General features: G+C 66.6%; 1 protein-coding gene across 1 annotated transcript; it reads right to left on the bottom strand.

Moving 5' to 3' along the window:
* Positions 1 to 2,254: 2,254 nt before the first annotated feature.
* ADAM15 (ADAM metallopeptidase domain 15) lies at positions 2,255 to 17,829 on the bottom strand. The gene is made up of 24 exons (XM_026658083.1): positions 17,721 to 17,829; positions 16,235 to 16,315; positions 15,476 to 15,550; positions 13,294 to 13,370; positions 12,853 to 13,024; positions 12,606 to 12,671; positions 12,022 to 12,090; positions 11,388 to 11,557; positions 11,198 to 11,282; positions 10,982 to 11,130; positions 10,722 to 10,899; positions 9,442 to 9,534; positions 8,550 to 8,745; positions 8,303 to 8,411; positions 8,060 to 8,219; positions 7,848 to 7,925; positions 7,644 to 7,755; positions 7,262 to 7,397; positions 7,061 to 7,120; positions 6,125 to 6,218; positions 4,262 to 4,339; positions 3,465 to 3,536; positions 3,084 to 3,214; positions 2,255 to 2,965 (listed from the first exon to the last, which is right to left on the bottom strand). The coding sequence occupies exons 1-24, from the start codon at positions 17,736 to 17,738 to the stop codon at positions 2,923 to 2,925; spliced, it is 2,502 nt and encodes an 833-aa protein (XP_026513868.1). The 5' UTR covers positions 17,739 to 17,829; the 3' UTR covers positions 2,255 to 2,922.
* Between the last annotated feature and the right edge of the window lie 249 nt (positions 17,830 to 18,078).

The following is an 18,078-nucleotide window of genomic DNA, read 5'->3' as shown; positions in this document are numbered from 1 at the left end:
CCGGTCCTAACCGCTGCGCTTGGTGGGGTCCCTTCAGAGGCAGCTCGGGCACTTTTCCAAAGCCCCAGCCGGGCTTGGCAAGGAGCCTCAGTCTGCTAAAGCCAGCCCGGTCCACAGTCCCCATCGTACGGCCCGGTAGCCCCCAGCCCTCGGCAGCACAGCCAGGGAGGCCCCAGATGGATCTGTCCTCCCTGAGCTCTCCCCCCCCCCCACCTCCTCGTTGAGCTGTCCAGGTGCACTCACCTCACAGCCCTGGGACCCCCCCCGCCGGGCCCAGTCTGCCCAGCTCCTGGCCATGCAGGCCCCCCCGCAGCATTCTGCCAGGTGAGCAGAAAACATCCCCAGCAATGCAGCCTCAGCTCCCCATGGCAGGGTCAGGCCGTGGTCCCTGCCCCAGGGGCACAGGCCCTGGCACCCCACTCTCCTGGGGGCTGCATCCCAGATCCAAGGCCTCCCCCTGCCCCCGTGCTGACAGGCGTCACACCTCTCTCCGACTCCCCAGAGCCCCCTGGAGTCCTGGTGCAAGGGCCAGAGCCGCTGCGAGTACCCCCCGCTCTAAGCAGCGCCCGCCCCAGCCTGGTTACGCTGCACTTCCAGCAGCGCCTCCCCAGGCTGGGTCTAGTCACATAGCCAGGCCAATGCCACAGCCCCTGTGGCAATAAAAGGTAAGTGGATCCATGCGGCCAGGCAGCACAAGAGAAACTTTGTTCCGTGTTTGGGGGGGCGGTGCCGGCGCTGAATGGTTCTGGCGCACACAGTGCAAGGGACAGCAGCCTTTGTGCTGGCGCGGGGGAGAAGCTGGGACTCAGGCCCTAAGGCCAGCGCCCTGGGACGGAGCCTGGCACAGAGCCACGGGACATACTACCACCGGCCCCCACCCCCTTGGCGCAGCCCTGCCCATCGAGTGCCGCCTGGCAGCACGGACCAGCAGCGACCGCACCAGGCTAAGCTGGGGGCGAGATCCCGGAGCCATGCTCCGGGGCTGGTCCTGGCTGCACAACGTTGTGGGGGATGGGAACTGCCGGGGGGGGGGAGGGGAGTGATGCCAACACACCCCAGCAGCGCCCCCAGGGGGCATCCATAGCTCTTACCTATGGGGGCCACCCCCCTGCAGGGCGCTGGGGGAACAGGGATGGGCGAGCTTGAGGGGGGATGGAGAGTCTGCCCCCAAGGGGAAGGTACCCAGAGGCAGAGGGGGCCCCCCCATGCCTGCCACCAAGGGGGAAGAGTTCCCCCTTAGGAATAGAGACACCCCCACCCCACCCCCGGGGATCCCCGAACTCGCCACTCCCAGGCTGCCTGGCTCTGTGCCCGGCTGGAGCTTGAGCCGCCGCGCCACCTAGTGGAGCATCGGGGTAACCACCGGGGGAATTTCGGGGTCTTGGCTCCAGCAAGCAGTAGGGCCCAACCCCAGCCCCCCAGGCAGGTCAATGGTTCCCCCCGCTGCCCTCCCCCCACGGGAGGAGGCAATAGAATTTGTCCTGGGCCTGGCCCTTCCCGCTGCGCCCAACGCCCAATGCGGGGGAGGGGGCGCTACACACTAACCCTGCACACGGCCCCGCGCCAAGGTACCCAGCCTGGCACCCAGGGAGGTGCCAGACTCGCTCCAGCTCTGGGAAGAGGTGAGTGGGCAGGAACCCTGGGTTTATGCCCAGCTGTGGGAGGGTCAATGGCAACCGTGGAGTGGGGTTGGCAGCCCCTCGAGCCACCCACCTCTGAGCCACTGGTGCCTGGGCCACACACACGCCCCAGCCAGAACAAAGCACGTCCGGCTCCCCTCCCGTGCCATGCTGGGCGGGGGCACAGAACCTCCTCTCCCCCTGGCAACCCAACCCCCTCCTGGAGACCCCCAGCAGAGCATGCACGGGGGAGGCTGGGAGCCAGGACTCCTGGGTTCTGGCCCTGGGAGCGGATCATACCTGGGCTTTGCTCCCTGCTGGGCCCTGGCGGCGGGGTAGTTCTCCAGGGTGGGGATGGGATCGTGAGGCCCTGGACTGCGGTCCTGGCCTGGCCCTTCAAAGCTGCTGCCCTGCAGCGCCCCAAGGCTGAGGGGATCCCCCCTGAAGCCTCCATTAGGCCACATGGAGAAGGGATCTGAGCCCCCTGGAGGGCTCCTGGCGTCACGAGAGCGCCACATGCCCCCCGAGGGAGAGCCGGCCCCAGGATGGGCAGAGTTCGGGGCACTGTCCAGGTTGTGGCCAGCACTACATGCCACTTCCAGGGGCACAGAGAATTCACGTTGGAGTGGAAGGAGTTAACTCAGGCAGCTCCCAGCCCCTTTATTAGACAGTTTGCAGATGATCTAAAGCGGGTTCAGAAGCAGCCAGCGCCCCAGAGGAAGGGGGAGCCCCACACCAGGGAGTCCCTCCCACCCCAGCCAGGCAGCGTCCCAGTGAATGGCTCTGGTGGTGCCGAATCTCCCAGGACAAGCTCTGGCACGCACCCACTCTCACCCGTGCTCCCTGCCCAGACGCAGCCGCTCCCCTGGGGTGCGCCCAGCCACACCCAGTGTTCGGAACCCCCACCACCCAAGGCCTCTCGAGGCCCAGTTCCCAGGGCAGGGGATTGGCAGGTCCAGCCGAGGGGATGGCGCCCTGGCAGGGTGTGGGCAGGAGAGGGGCTTTGGGCAAATACCCAGGAACAGCGTCCGCAGCAGAGTGTAACAGGCCAAGACTCCTGCAGCCCAAGGCTAGTTCCGATCCGGCTCCGCAGCGTCCCCGAGCTGGCGGGCGGGCGTCTCCGTGCGGGAGGGGGAGGAGCCCAGAGAGAGATCCCAGCGCTCGGGAACTTCCAGAGTCGGGGGCATGGAGGGGCCATGCCAGCGACGGGGGGGACCAGTAACCCCGAGTCCAACAGGCAGCGAGGGAGGGGAGGTTCCAGAGCCCGGGCAGCCCACACGCAGGCAGCAGTAGCCATCTCACGCTAGGTGTACTGGAGATGCCCAGCGGGGGGCGGGGGAGCTGGCCTGGGGGAGAGAGGAAATGTGAAACAGGTAAGTAATGGGGGCAGGGGTCTGCCTTAGCCCACCCCCCAGTGCCAGCGAGCGAGACGCCCCCCGAGCCGTGTCTGCAGCCAGCGCTCACCTGGAGGGCAGCACCATGACGTGGGGGCCGTAGGAGTGCACCGAGGACAGCTCAGGCCCGGAGACGAGGGGCCCGGTGGGATCCGAGGGCAGCAGCCTCCTGGGCAGGGGCAGCTTGGCAGGGCCTGGCGGCTGCGGAGAAACGTCAGGGCGAGTTACTGAGGAGGGCTCATGTCCCGGGGTCCCGCGCAGGGCGAGGGAGCTCACGCAGCACCCACTGCCCCCCCCTGCCAGCTGTGCCCTGCACATCCCTTGGGGGGAGACGAGGTCGATCCCCCCACCCCACACAGGCGGCCTGGCCCTGCTGGGCCCCACAGCCAGACATCCCTCCCCACGCACAGATCCGCGCCACCGTCACCATCACCCCGCGTGGCGCGGTTACCTGAGCGCCTTTCAGCACAGGGTCTGCAGGCAGTGGGCGCGTGGGGGGGGGCGGCCTGTCCCGCAGCAAGGCCTGGGCAGAGAGAGCAGGGGCAATGAAACAGCGACACAGCGCCCCACGCTGGCAGCTGCTGGGGGTCCGCACAGACCCCTGGGGAAGAGGCAGCTCCTGCCTGCCTCAGCCGGGGGGAGATGGGAGCCCAGCACCGGGCTGGGGGCTCCAGGGACAGAGCGGGGCCAGGGCTGCCCCGCGGGGAGCCCAATGCCAATGGGATGGGGCTAAAATCTCCCAGCCCGGGTGCAAATGCCAGGGGGCCTGTGAGGAGCTGCCGGCCCAGTGCACTTCCAGTGGCCAGGCATGAGACCCTGGGCAAGGCGTGCTGGGCCCCTGGGCGAGAGCTTGGGGCAAAGGCCACATGTTGGGCGCTTGCTCCATCCCATGGCTGCACCCAGGACCCCACAGCCCAGCACAGGGGTGCATGGCCCATGGGGCTACACCCTGCCCCCACATCGGGGCTGGGGAAGAGAGACTTACGGGTGACCCTGCGGGGGCCCGTTTCACACTCAGGCCCTGTCCTCACTGCTGCTCTGACCCCATCACCCCCCAGCACACGGGATGGGAGGCCGAACCAAGCCCTGGAGTCCAGCCCCGTGGGGGCAGAGCCCGTGTCAGCCGGGCAGAGCTCAGTGCCCCCGGTGAGTCCATGCAGTGACAGGCATGCAGGGGCCTCAGTGGGGGGTTAGAGCAGCCACTGCCCTGGGCCCCCATCCGCGCCCGGCAGGGCCCAAGGACGTTACCTGGGATTCCTTAGGAAGCGGGTCAGGCGGGAGCGGCTTGGAAGGCGGGTCGGGCCGGGCCCAGCCTTGGGGAATGGGCTGCAGAAAGAAGAGGAGAAAGCGGCAGCGGGGGGCGGGGGGGGGAAGTCAGTGAGACAGGCGGGGGGTGTCAGTGAGACCAGGAGGGGGGTTAAGAGACGGGCCGGGGGACCATGCAGGCAGCGGTCAGTCAGTCGCCATGCAGCATGCGGAGTCAACTCGCAGGACAGAGACGCCTGCCCACGTCCCCCCCGGGCAGAGCAGATTGCCTCCCCCTGCCCCCGCGCAGGCTCCACTCGCAAGGACCCCCCAGGATCCCAAGAGGTCGCAGCCCATGGATGGGAGCCCCCATGCCAGCGTCAGGGGGCCCTGGGTTGAGGCACAGCCCCGTGCCAGGTTGCTCCCCGGGCGGGAGGCCCCTCGCTCCCTAAGGGCCGATCCCCTCCCCTCACACTGGGGCTGGCCCAGGGCTCCACAGAGCAATTGGACCCCCCCACCCCAGAGCCCCTTGCCCAGCGGCATCCACTGCCCACCCCCGACACTGCCAGGGAGGGAGGGGGCATAGTGCCGGGATCAGCACCCCAAGCCTCGTGGCCGGGCCAGGGATGGTCAGCGAGTGAAGTCCTCGGCTGTACCCCAAGCCACAGACAGCACCTCCAGCAGCACAGCAGCCCTATGTGGGGCCAGGGACCAGCACCCCCTGCTGCCCCCCATAACGCTCCCTGCGGCACAGCCCCACCCCCCATCACCACCCTGGGGCCAGCCCTGCCTGCCGGGGGAGAGCGTCTCCTGCCCCACAGCGCCCCCTAGCGCTCCACGGGGCCAGCCCCGACTGCCAGGGGAGAGCGCCCCCAGCGCCCCCCACGGCGCCAGCCCTGCCTGCCGGGGGAGAGCGCCCCCTGCTGAGCCCCCGTAACGCTCCCTGCCCCACAGCGCCTCCTAGCACCCCATGGGGCCAGCCCCGACTGCCAGGGGAGAGCGCCCCCAGCGCCCCCTAGCACCCCACAGGGCCAGCCCCGACTGCCAGGGGAGAGCGCCCCCTGCAGCCCCCCGCGGCACGGCTCCCCATCACCGCCCTGGGGCCAGGGGAGAGTGGAGAGCGCCCCCTGCTGCCCCCTTGGCATAGGGTTGTGACTTGCCTCACCGCGCTGGCGCGAGGGGAAGCTGAAGTGGCACCGCTGTTCCAATCACAGTTCCACACCCGCGCACACACCCATGTGCACACCCATGCACACCCGTTCCCAGCTGCAGCCCTCACGCCCGGCATAGCCCGGCACACGCGGGGGCGACTCGCTGGCTGGAGAGCACTCACCTGAGACACTCGGGCAGCAAGCGAACGTAGGACTCCACCACTCGGTAACTCAACTACTCATTCTGGGGGGGGTTTAAACCTCCCGTTCTCCCCCTGGTGTGTCGGGAGCCCGACTCTCACAAGTGCCCCCTAGTTCCCCAGGACACTGTTCCAGCACGGCCGGGACAGAGCGCCCTACAGAGCCCCCCCCCGCCTTGGAGCGCAGGCCCCCCAGTGCCCCTGGGGCCAGCACAGCCCCCCAGTGCCCCTGGGGCCAGCACAGCCAGGGGGAGAGCCCCCTATGGAGCCCCCCGCCCTGGAGCGCAGCACCCCCAGTGCCCCTGGGGCCAGCACTGACTGGGGATTGTGCCCCCAAGTTGAGCACTTGCCGTCCGCCACGGGGGCCGTCTTGGCAGCTGCAGCAGCTCAGAGCCCATCCCCGGAACATACGTCCCATGGGAACAGGACCCTGTTCCCCCAGCCTAGCCCCAGTCACCCCAGCAACGAGCCAAGGCCTGTGGGGCCCCAGGTGGGGCGGGAAGTGCTGGACTCACCTTACTGATGGGCATCATCTGCAGCTCTGCAGGCAGGGGCCGCGGGCGCCTGGGGTGGGGCTCGGTGGAGCCTCGCTGCTCCAGCTGAGAGATCCTGGGGAGGAAACACGTCTCAGGCGCCCGCAGGGCAGGGTCCCCCCCACTTCACACATCCCCAACCCTCAGGGTTAACCCTTCTGTGGCCAATCCCCTGCCAGGAAACTGCAGGCCAGGGGAGCCATGGGGTGGGGGGGGAAGGCTGCACACACAGGGGTGGTCAGGGGATTGGCAAGGGGGGGTGGGGGTCAGGACTCCTGGGTTCAGCTCCCAGCTGTGGTCCTGACCCCCCCTGGGCGGGGTGGGTCTGGGAGCCGGCGGGGACCAGGTTGCAAGGCCCCAGGCGGCCCCCCAGGCCGGCACTGCCCCCAGGAGTGCCTGGCAATCGTGTCCCCAATTCCCCAGCCGGGGGGCAGGCAGGAGCCCCCCCATAGGACATCAGGGCGGCATCTCACCAGGGCCAGCTGCCCCCAGCATGGCAGGCCCATGGCGACCAGCCACTCCACCGCCTGTGCTGCTGCTGCGGCCACACCCCCTAACCTCCTGGGGAGGCCGATCCCCAGCCCCTGGCCAGCCCCCCCGCCCCAAACTGCCAGGCCCCGCAGAGCTGGGGGTGAGGGACTGGACAGCGCTCAGCGACCAGTCACCAGCAGAGAGTCCCCGTTCGGAGCCTGGAGGACAGGGCTTCCTGCTTTGGGCGGGGGGGGGCTGGGGAGGAAACCCTCCGGGCAAGTGACTCTGAGCCCCCCACTCGGGGGGGGAATTTGGGAATATGGTCAGGGGAATCCGTGACGCTCCCCCATCTATCCACCGGGGCCCATGGACACGGCACTGCCGTGGGGAAGTTCACAATGAGCCCACTGTGCAGCCCCCCCCCCCCCACCCCCCCCAGCGAGTTACCCGTTCGGCTCGGCCGAGACTCCTGCGCTGAGCAATTGCACCTGGGGCCCTGGCTTGGCGCTGCAGGGAGAACAGAGTCAGGGTCGCATCCCGGGCCCAGAACGTATCACAGGACCGAGGGTGGAGGCTCTCCCCAGAGGCAGGGAGCAGAGGCGGTTACTGTGCTGGGGACACACACGGGGGGGTGGGGGGGGGCGTTACCTGTACGGGCAGCTGGTGCCCTTGCCGAGCTGGCAGAGGTGCTGGTGCAGGCCGGCGCGCTTGGCGTAGCAAAGCCCCAGAGCGAGGACCAGGATCACCGTGGCCGGGATCAGGGTGGTGGGGAGCGCGCTGCCCCCTGGCAGGAGAACAGCCCGTTAGTGTCCCTGGCAGCAAAGTCCCTCCCCCCCCACCCGCCTGGCACCGGCACACAAAGCCCCATTCTTCTCACGCCCCACGCAGCTGGGGGGGGCCCTGCATGGGCCGCGCATGCCCAGCTTGTGGGTCTGAGTCCCCGCCCCGCCGGACGCTGGCAGCCTCGTCAGTGTCAGAAACAGTGCGATAAGCCCCGCCCCCATGCCCTGCCCTCCCCCAGCCCCCTCACCTTGCTCCAGGCCCCCGGGGCCGCTGTCCACGCTGCCCCCGGACCCCGGGCTGTTGCAGGCGGGGGCGGCCCAGCCCGCCTCACAGTGGCAGTGCCCGTTGTTGTTGCAGACCTGGGGGGACACACGGAGCCTCCTCACGGACGGGCTCTCAGCGAAGGGACGGCACAGCCCCCCCCTCCCCCCAGATCTGCTGCCCCGCTCACCCCGTGCCCGTGGCATTGGCTCCCACACTCCTGCACTCCCAGCTCGGAGATGTCCCGGCACTGGCCTCTGATGCACACCTGTCCGGAGAGAGAGGGAGTCACGAGAGAGATGGGGGGGCCCTGGCCCAGCATGGGGGGGGCCAGCGACCCCCTTACCACTTGTCTGCTGCACCTGCTCCTCCCCTGTGCCCCGGAGTGTCCCCCCAGCTCACCTTCCCGGGGCCACAGGCCGTGCCCGGCAGCACCATGGCCAGGTCGCTCACATCCTCGCCCAGGGGCAGGGGGGTCCCACGGCAGCCAGGTGCCACCCCATCCTCCAGGGTGCCCTGGGCACTGCCGCCCTGGCACTGCAGCCTCCCGCAGCCAGCATCCCTACACAGGCAGACAGGGGTCAGGAGGATGGATGGGGGGGGACGGGACGGGACAGATGGGTGGTGTGTACAGGGGTCACTCACCACTGGGCACAGGGGATGTAGGTGCCGTTGGGGCGCTGCCCGCAGTGCCCATGCTCATCCCCCCTGGCATTCAGGGAGGCCATGCAGACGTCAGAGACAGGGCCCGAACCTGCATGGGACAGAGAGCCGTGAGCATCTCCAGGGGCCTCGGCACCCCCCCAGCTCCCCAGAGTCCCCCCAGCTCTGCACCTCCCCCACTCAGCTCCACGGCATCCCGCCCTCCCCCCCCCAGCCCCCTGCCCCTTACCTGGGCCCCACAGCTCCTGGCACTGGCCCTGGTAGGTGGTGCAGGCCCCCCCGTAGCAGGAGGCTCGGCCCCCGGCGCAGGGTTGCCCGTCCTGCAGGTACGTGTTGGGAGGGCAGCGTGGGGAGAGCCCGTCGCAGAACTCGGGGAGGTCGCATTCACCACGGGGCTCCCGGCACGTGGAGCCGGCCCCTCGCAGCTGGGGATCAGAAAGAGTCAGAACGGGGGGGTCCCTGGCCTGGCCTCTGGCTCGGGGGGACTTGCTGGGTAGTGCTCCCGGGGTGAAGCAGGAGGCCGGAGCCCCCATGTTCAGGAGGCTGCATGGCCTGCCCTGAGGGACGAGGGGGACCCATGGGGGATCTGGCACATCGAAGGGCCCAAGCTGGGGGCACAGAGCCGTGACCCCCCCCTTGCAGTAAAACCAGCTGTTGTGTGGGACGGTGCCCAAAGCCTGACTAAACCCAACACCTCCCACGCTCCCCGCTGCCCCCGCCAGAGGCTGGCTGGGCATGTCCGTGACCAGTCCGCGCCGGCCGCTCCTTAGCGCCTGCTCCAGGGGCTCCGAGGTGTTGAATAGTTTGCTCCAGGCTCTTGCCAGCCAGCGAGGTCAGGCCGATGAGTCGGTAACGCCCTGGGCCCTACGTTTGCCCGTCTCCGCCCTCCGGGGGCTCTCGACGAGAAACACCAGTGGGTCTGTGATTGCTTCAGGTAGTTCCGGCAGCAGCCCCGCCACTGGACTCCAGCGACCGTAGCCCAGGTATAACCCGTTCCTTCCCCCTCTGTTAATATTCATTGTGCTGCCATTTGGTCGTGTGACGAGGGGGAGCCCAGGGCTGGGCTGGCAGGGGGCTGCGGGTCAGGAGTGAGGGGCACTAGCAGGGCCCTTCCCACTCACCTTGCAGTCCTGGCAGCAGGTATCCCCCGTGGCGCACTCAGCTCCAGGGGCCAGCCGGCAGCTGCTGGCGTTGCAGCAGGGGTCAGTGCACTCCTGTGGGGCAGAGGGGCGGGGTGAGCGCCTGTGACAAAGTGGGGGATTTTCTTGTTTTTTCCGTGGTTTTCCAGTGGTTTGCATGCAGATGGGGGTGTGACTCAGTTTCCCTGAGTGTTACTGGTTTAACGAGGTGAGGGGAGAGGGAGTTCGTTGGGACACAGGACTGGAGAGGGAACTTGGGACCCCGGCCGATGGCCTGGAGGATGGAGACCCCAGTGACTGGTGACCTGACGACCCGCAGGCCCAGCTCAGGAGTCGCAGCTGGTTCTGGCCAGTGGGAGGACAATGGGCTGCGAGGAGAGGACCCTGGTGACCTAACCAGCGGGTTCCAGCCAGAGGGACCAGAGGACAGAAGAGGGGAGAGGAGGCCCAGGCGATCCGGTTTACCTGGAGAGAAGACAATGGACAGAGGGGGGGCTTGGGGCCTGGGATCTCAGATGCCCAGCTGGGAAGCAGGGGGGCTCGAGGCTGGAGAGGGGGAGCAGGCAGAGCCCCCCTGGATGCAGAGAGACTGGGATGTGCTGGGCTGAGGGAGGCCAGGCCTGAGGGTCAGAGAGTTTCCTGTGCTGTGTTCAACTCTCAATAAACCCTCCTGTTTTACGCTGGCTGAGAGTCGCTCCGGGCTAGAGAACAGGGTTGCTTCGTCCCCTTCGGGGGGGTGGAGGCAGGGCCGGCTCCAGGCACCAGCCCAGCAAGCAGGTGCTTGGGGCGGCCAACGGAGAGGGGCGGCACGTCCGGTTCTTTGGCGGCAATTTGGCAGCGGGTCCCTCACTCCCTCTCGGAGCGAAGGACCAGCCGCCGAATTGCCGCCGAAGACTGAAGCAGCGGCGGTAGAGCTGATCGCGATCGCACCTCCTTTTTTTTTTTTTCCCCCCTGCTTGGGGTGGCAAAACCCCTGGAGCCGGCCCTGGGTGGAGGCCCGGGGGGTCCAGAGCGAATGGACTCCCTGGGGGGGGCCCACGGCAGAGACAGACGCGCTAAGGCTCAGAGAGGTGCGGCTCCAGGAGGTGAAAGGGCCTGACCCCGAGGGAGAGTGGACCCCCGAGAAGGGCTGTCGCACTGAAAGGGGCACCCCCCACGGGGCCAAGAGTGGGCACAATCTGTGAGTCCGTGACAGCGGGGCCCTGGGGGAGGAGGGGGGGGAGCAGACATCTCCTCATGCACGCGCCCCTCCCCTCTCTTACCTCCCGGAGGCCGCAGTCGCACGTCTCGTTCTTCTCCACCAGCCAGTTCCCGCAGTGCGGGCGCACGACCAAGCTCTTGGGCTCGGGCACGTTGAAGAGGCACCAGCCCTGGCCCCGGCGCAGGCTCCGCTCCACGTCCTGCCGGCTGCAGCTGCTGAAGCTCAGACCGGGCATCAGCCTGTGGAGGGGAGCCCATGAGTGGGGGGGGCAGGGCCAGGGGACCCCGCTGTTCCCCCATGCCGAGGCACCCCCAGACTCACCCCGTGGGCGGTGCCATGATGCAGCTCCGCTCCTGGTAGGGGCCGAGACAGTCACACTGGCGCCCGGCACCGTCGTGGGTCATGCCCAGGTTGTGGCCCAGCTGGTGAGCCACGGTGGAGGCCACGACCAGGACGCTGACCGAGTGATCCTGCGCAGAGAGGCTGGATCAGAGCGGGCGGGGGTGGGGGTGGGGCTGGGGGAGGGGAGGTACTCACCACGCTGACCCCGCCCGATCGCGCGGCCGAGCACATGGAGGCCTGGGACGCCATCCCCACCGCCACCCCCTCCAGCGGGGCCCCCCTGCAAGAGAGAGCGAGCGTTAGGGGGGCCGAAGCCCAGATCCTGGCCACGTGCGCCTGGCGTCGGACAGATTCCAGCCTGGCCCCCCCCAGCCCCCGCACTCACGTGAGCAGCTGGGCGTTGTCATGCGGGAGCCGGGGCAGCAGCTCCTTCTCCCTCCACTGCAGGAAGCGCTCCAGCGTGGCCCGGGCGCTGGGCCCCACGGTGATGGGGTCCCCCTGGTTCCACACTTCCACCGCCAGCAGCGCCACGCGGACGCCCAGGGGCCGATAGAACTGGGGGGGAAGCTGGGGTTAGAGATGCTGGCCGGGCAGTGGGGGCCAGACCCCACTGATGGCACCACTGCCCGCACCAGGACAGTCCACACCGGGAGTCAGGGCTGGGACAGCAGGGGCTGCGGGATGGGAGTGAGGGGGGCGTGGAGCTGCGGGCAGGGAGGGAATGACACAGACCTGGGATAACTGGGGCTGCGGGACGGGAGTGAGGGGCATGGAGCTGGGGGGGAGGGGAACAACACAGAGCTGGGATAACTGGGGCTGTGGGGCAGGAGCGAGGGGCACTGGCAGAGCTAGGGGGAGGCCCAGGCTGGGATAACCAGGGCTGTGGGGCAGGAGCGAGGGGCACTGGCAGAGCTGGGGGGAGGCCCAGGCTGGGATAACCAGGGCTGTGCGGCGGGAGTGAAGGGCACTGGCAGAGCTGGGGGGGGGAGAGGGCATCCCAGGGGCCATTAGGGACCCACCGTGTCCACCTGGTTGGCGATCTCCAGCATCCGGGTCTGGATCCGTTCCATGTTGGGGTAATTCTGGAACTGCAGGGGGGAGAGGAGGTTGTCACGGAGTGTGGGGGAGTCAGGGCCCTGCACCCCTCTCCTGAGAAGATTCACCGTGACTCTCAGCCAGCCAGTAACCCAGAAGGTTTATTAGACGACAGGAACACAGTCCCAAGCAGGGCGCGTAGGTACAACCAGAACCCCTCAATCAAATCCTTCTGGGGAGTTTAGGGAGCTTAGACCCCAGCTTGGGGTTCCCTGCGTTGCACCACCCAGCCCAAGACTGAAAAACAAAACTCCTCCAGCAGCTCTCTCCCCCCTCCCCTCTGCCCCTCCTCTCCTTTGTTCCGTCTCCCTGGGCAGAAGGTGTCACTTCTCCCAACCCCCTCCTGGCTCAGGTAGCTTCCTTCCCATCCCCAGTGTAACTCCCCTGCACCGTGCCCGCTCCCTGCTCCCTCACAGCCCACATCACGTCACATCGGGGGGGAGGAGCCTCCATGGGGCCCAGGAGAGTGAGGCAGATCCCTCCCCCCCCATGGCCAGGAGTCACTCACCTCTGCATGGTCCACCACCATCACCAGCTCCACAAAGGGCTGCTCTGGGGCTGCCTCCCGCTTCCCCTGGGGAGAAGAGCCAGTGAGTGGGGAGCAGGGCACTCAGCGAACACATGGACACGAGCGCCAGGACCGGGGGTCCCATGGGCCAGGGAGGGCAGGCAGCAGTGGCCCCCATCCCAGAGACGAATGAGACGGGGGGGGGGGCTGTGGCCCCAGACACCCCCAATTCCCCTCCCCCACCTACCCTGCGCGGCTCCGGGTCCAGCAGCGGCTGCGTGTGGTTGGGGGGGCCCAGCCCACACTCCCTCTGTCCCAGCCGCACATCCCGGGGCCTGTAGGCCAGGTGCCTCCCACGGGGCCCCTGGGGGTCCGGCTCCAGGCCGTAGCTCCTGTTCTCCGAGGCCACGAGGACGCCGCTAGGAGAGGAGGGGGAGACGGGGCGTTAGCTGGGCGGCAGGGACGGGCAGGGCTCAGGGGCTCAGCCAAACCGCAGCCCCTGCTGGGCTAAGATCACTGGGGCTGCAGGTAGGGACTGAGGGGCACCCAGAACGGCTCCTCTTTAAAACCCATAGGGGTGCCCCCCCCCCGCCTCTCTCCATTGGCCAGGGCACCCCCCCCCGCTGCCCCTCCCCCCCATCATCCCCGATTTCAGCCCCTAGCCTGGAGCTGCAGAGCTCTCCCCCACCTGAGTCCCGAGCAGGCGCAGACGCTGGCCCAGGAGCCTGGATACTCCCGGACATGGCCCCGGTAGCAGCAGTTTCCCTGCAGCAGAGAGAAGCCGAGTTTAGCTGCAGCTCTGAGCAGGGGGCCCAGCCGAGCTCTCGGGGGGCCCAGCTGGGACCTCTCCCCCTGCAGAGCAGCCCTTGTAGGAGCAGGATTTTATAATGTCCCATGAGAATTAATATAGGATTTGATTTCATCCTGTCAGCCCCCCTTTTTGAATAGCAGAAAGGAATGAGACCAGAACAATCCTTATGACTGATTATGGTCACCCTTTTGTTTTAGGAGAAGTTATAATGTCTACTATGGTTTCCGACATGTATTACAAATTAGGCACTCTAGTTAAATATACATTTCTTTGTTTGAAGGTTTTAGTAAGTGTCATGGAGTGTGGGGGGACGCAAGGCCCGGCACCCCCGGCTTCCTGCGATTCACCATGACTCTCAGCCAGTCAGTAAAGCAGAAGGTTTATTTAAACGACAGGAACACAGTCCAAGACACATATTGCAGGCACAGACAACAGGACCCCCTCAGTTAGGTCCATCTTGGGGTCCCAGGGCACCACAGCCCCCTTGGGAGGTCAAAGCCCCATCTGCCTCCCAGCCATTCCACCAGCCAGCTCTGAAACTCTCCCCCCACCCTTTGTTCAGTTTCCCGGGCAAAGGTGTCACCTGGCCTCTAATCCCTTCCTGGGTTCTCATGTTACATGCTCAGGTATCTTCCCTGGGCCAGTCTCCCATCCCCCCATGCAGACCATCCTAGCCACACTTCCCTGCCTTCCCAGCCAACACTCCCCACTCAGCATTCAAAGACCACATTAAGAACAGTCCCAGTTCGTCACAGTAAGTAAGAGACAGGATCTTGTATTGTATTTATGTTAAGAAGATTAGAGGAATGTTGAGGGCCTGAAGCCCCAATGTGAATTGTTTTAGTTATAAGATTTAGCAAGGCTTGATTTACAATGTATTCTGCTGAATATGCAATACTGCTGTCTGGATACCTTTGAAGGTTTCTGTCAGAGATTGTTTGTGTGAATGAGGAATGCCTGCATCAGGAAAAGATGAGGTGTGAAAGCCATCACAAATGTCCAGATGGGCAAGAAAAAGTGAGAGACTTGGAAAGACCAGGAGACAATCAGAAAACATCCATTGTATGCAATGCTAAACATGTTAGCAGCATTGAGGGCCTCAGAGGTGAGGCAGGGACCCCCCAAGGCGAGACAACAAATAGGAGATAACGATGGGAAGCCCGACAAGAACCATCAAATGATAACAGCAGAAAACCCCAAGATTAACACCACTTAAGGACTAATGATTACAGGATGACATTGCAAAATGCATGGACTCCAATGGGAATTTACAACTATCAAGCTGGGGTGTTTTGCCGTGGAACTCTGGGTTCAGCCCTGCAGAGCCTCAGAGCATCGGATCGCGACCGACAGAGCCCAGCTCAAAGAACAGGAGGACTTGTGGCACCTTAGAGACTAACAAATTTATTTGAGCATAAGCTTTTGATGGCTACAGCCCACTTCTTCGGGCTGTAGCCCACGAAAGCTTATGCTCAAATAAATCTGTCAGTCTCTAAGGAGTCACAAGTCCTCCTGTTCTTTTTGCGGATACAGACTAACACGGCTGCTACTCTCGTGCTCAGTCTAACTGGCCATTAGATTGACTCGATCTACAACAGACTGGTAACTATAAACATCACTGGGGGGGGGAGAGAGAGAGAGAGAGAAGCATATGCTAACTGTTGTATTTTCAATAAATGCTGTGTATTTGCCTTCCTCTATAAAAGATCCCGTGTGCTTTGTATGAGCATAACACCTTGGCGAGCAACAAGGGGAGAGGACACTGGTACCAGTACAAATACAACAGTGCCAATGACAGGGCACTGCCCTGGGGAAGCTCGCAGCACCACCACCACCACCCCGAGTCCCGCCTGCCACGGCCAGGGCACTGCCATCAAAGTCACCTGCTGGGTGAAGCAGGAGGGCAGGTGCCCCAGTGGTTTGGTCTAAGGGGGTGGTGAAGCCGCATGGCCTGCCCTGGGGGAGGAGTGGGACCCCTGGGGGTCTGCCACGCTGCAGGGGTCTGCCAGAGACTGATCCCGTGGATCCGTGACACCTGCGTGGCCAGCCACAAACCTACCTGCGAGCCAGCGGCCTGCGTCACCCGCGTGCCGTTGGGCAAGTAATAGAGCAGCGCCCGGGCGCCCGGAGCCACCTCCCTGCCGGAGAGAGACAGACAGTGAGAGGGAGCCCAGGGACGGGCTTCCCCCCCAGCCGCGGGCTGCCAACGCCTCTGGGGTGCCGGGGGCTGCACTGCCCAATGGGCGCACGGCCCCCAGTGCTACAATGGGAGCATCCCCATAGGCCAGAGGGACACGACCTTGCTCCCCAAGAACAGAGACGGAGGGTGTTCCCCCTCCACGGGGCCTGGGGAGGGGCAGGCGGGGCCGGGGGGAGCATGACCCAGCTGGAGCCAATCTGCTGCCAGGCCACTGCCCCTGCACAGCCCCCTGGGCTCCCCTAGAGCAATACATGGGCACCCCGGCCACCCCCCAGCTCCCACCCCCCAGGGTCCCGCCAGGACAACACATGGGCACCCCGGCCACCCCCTGCAGCTCCCCAGCTCCCTGCCCCCCAGGGCCTCCCAGCCCCCCCCGCAGCTCCCCAGCTCCCTGACACCCAGGGCCTCCCAGCCCCCCCGCAGCTCCCCAGCTCCCTGACCCCCAGGGCTCCCTAGAACAACACACGGGTGCCCCGGCCACCCACTGCAGCCCCCCAGCTCCCAGCAGAGCAGGCCCTGTGCAGCTCAGATGCTGCCCCCGCCGCGTGTTCACAGCCAGCTGGCGGGGAGGGGAGGAAGGGGGTACAGGGAACACGCCCAGCCCTCCCCCCCCCCCACCCCCCGGGTTTGCTCTAACCCCAGCACAAGCTGCACCCCCCCCAGGTCCAGGGCCACCTGCAGCCGGGCTGGGAAGCCGTCCTGGGGGAGACCAAGGAGCGGGTTACAGGCCCAGCAGCCAGCGGCCCCCAGCCCGGGAGTCACCCCCATCACCCACCCAGGATGTAACTTAGGGCTGGTCCCCACCAGGGGGCGCCCCGATCCGGCCCCAGGGCAGGGGGTTCCCTGCCCCACCCCCTTACCGGCAGCCGGGGGGGTGGGATGGAGTCTCCAGGACTGGGAGAGGAGTGAAGCCAGACCCTCTGCCCCTGCCCCAGGGCTGAGCCCCCCCGTGCAATAGGCTGGGCGGGGGAATCCTGCTAGGAAATGGCCACATGGTATTTGGGAAGAGGAAGCGTGGGGGGGGCCGGCACCCGCCAATGCCCCCTGGCAGACCATGCCCCGGCTCACCCCGCCCTGGTATCGCAGCTCAGCCCAGCCCGGGACTGGGGTCGCCCAGCTCGGACCCTCCTCAGACAGCATCGCCGACGGGGACCAAGCTGTGCCGGCAGGTGACGGGGGGACGGAGGGAGCGGGGTACGGGGCAGCCCCCACCACTCATGTGGTCTCGGTTAGGCCCTAGAGTGCCGGGGGTCAGGCAGAGGTCAGGATGGAGGTCCCCTCCCAGAGCTCACCAGGAAGCGCCCCTCCCTCATTAGCTCATTGTCCTGGGGGTGGGGTGTCGCAGGAGGTGTCCCGCCCCCCCACACACACACCCTGCGCTTCCTGCCCAGCACGGAGCAAAGAGGAAATGCCACAGAGGATCCCTGGCTGTGGCCGGGCCAGGCCCTTCCGGCGGGGGGGCGGGCGGGAATGAGCTCACACAGCCGGCCTGGCTGGGGGGGGGACGGGGGAGTCCACAGGGACAGCGTCTCCTTCCCTGCCCCTCCCCCAGCGTGGGTCTGAGGGGACCTTCTCCAGGCATCCCCAAGTCCCAGATGCCCCTGAGGAAGCCACTCAAGGCCACGGGGCCTGCTGGGGCCGGGGACTCCCACACAGGGATGGGGGGAGCTGGAATGCAGCAGGTCCCTTCTCCCCCATCCTTGCAGGGCTGGGGGTCTCCCCATGCTCCCGTCCCCCCAGAGGCTGCAGGTATTTGCTCCCTGCCGGGACCCCGGGGACCGGGCAGGCGCTGGGAACCCGGAGGCCAGAGCCGGGACAGGGGCTGGGAAAGGGAGCCGGGGAATCCAGTGGGGGTGGGGGGAGCGATGTGAGAGTAGCACACATGGGGCTGGGAGGGAAGCGCTAGGGCTCCCCGCGTGCCCCCCCAAAGCAGGGGGCCAGGCTGTGTGGGGACTGCCCCCTCCCTACCTGCTGGATTGGGTCCCGCCCAGCCCAGGGAGAGGCCCCCGCTGAGGGATGAGCCAGGGGGGCGCATCAGTTGGGGGGAGCAGGGGTGCCAGGGAACGCAGCCAGTGGCTGCTGGGGGGGAGGGCAGAGTCCTTACCAGCTCTGTCTCGGCCATGCTGAGTGTCTGGTTGCCCTGCAGGATCCGGGGCGTCACGTGCCAATAATGTCCCAGGTCCTCACGCTGCCGCCTGGAGCTGCCGCCTGCACGGGGCCGAGAACAAAGCCATCACCCCGGGGGGCCCCTGTTCACCCAGGCCTCACCCCACACAGCACGGATCCATGCGCTCCTAGAGCACGGCACCCCTCCCCCAGACAGGCACATGGGGCTCCAGGCCGGGCAGGTGCACAGAGCGTGCCCTGGGATCCAGACCCCTGCCCTATTCCACATCTGACTCTGTGCCCCGGGAAGAATCAGGGGCAGGCTGGGAGCCAGGACTCCTGGGTCCCATTCCCAG

The sequence above is a fragment of the Terrapene carolina genome, unplaced genomic scaffold, assembly GCF_002925995.2.
Source record: "Terrapene carolina triunguis isolate 2854851 unplaced genomic scaffold, T_m_triunguis-2.0 Scaffold397, whole genome shotgun sequence".
Classification (NCBI taxonomy): domain Eukaryota; kingdom Metazoa; phylum Chordata; order Testudines; family Emydidae; genus Terrapene; species Terrapene triunguis.
Note: the sequence above shows the minus strand (reverse complement) of the source record. Positions and strands in the feature narration are given on the sequence as shown.

Bases quoted from the DNA above. Each gene is read 5' to 3' on its own strand.
- ADAM15 (XM_026658083.1), bottom strand. The intron at 12,672-12,852 runs GTAGGTGGGGGA...TCTTCTCCCCAG, and splicing joins TGGACCCGGAGCCGCGCAGG to GGGAAGCGGGAGGCAGCCCC. The intron at 7,121-7,261 runs GTAACGCCCCCC...TTCTCCCTGCAG, and splicing joins GGCACCAGCTGCCCGTACAG to CGCCAAGCCAGGGCCCCAGG.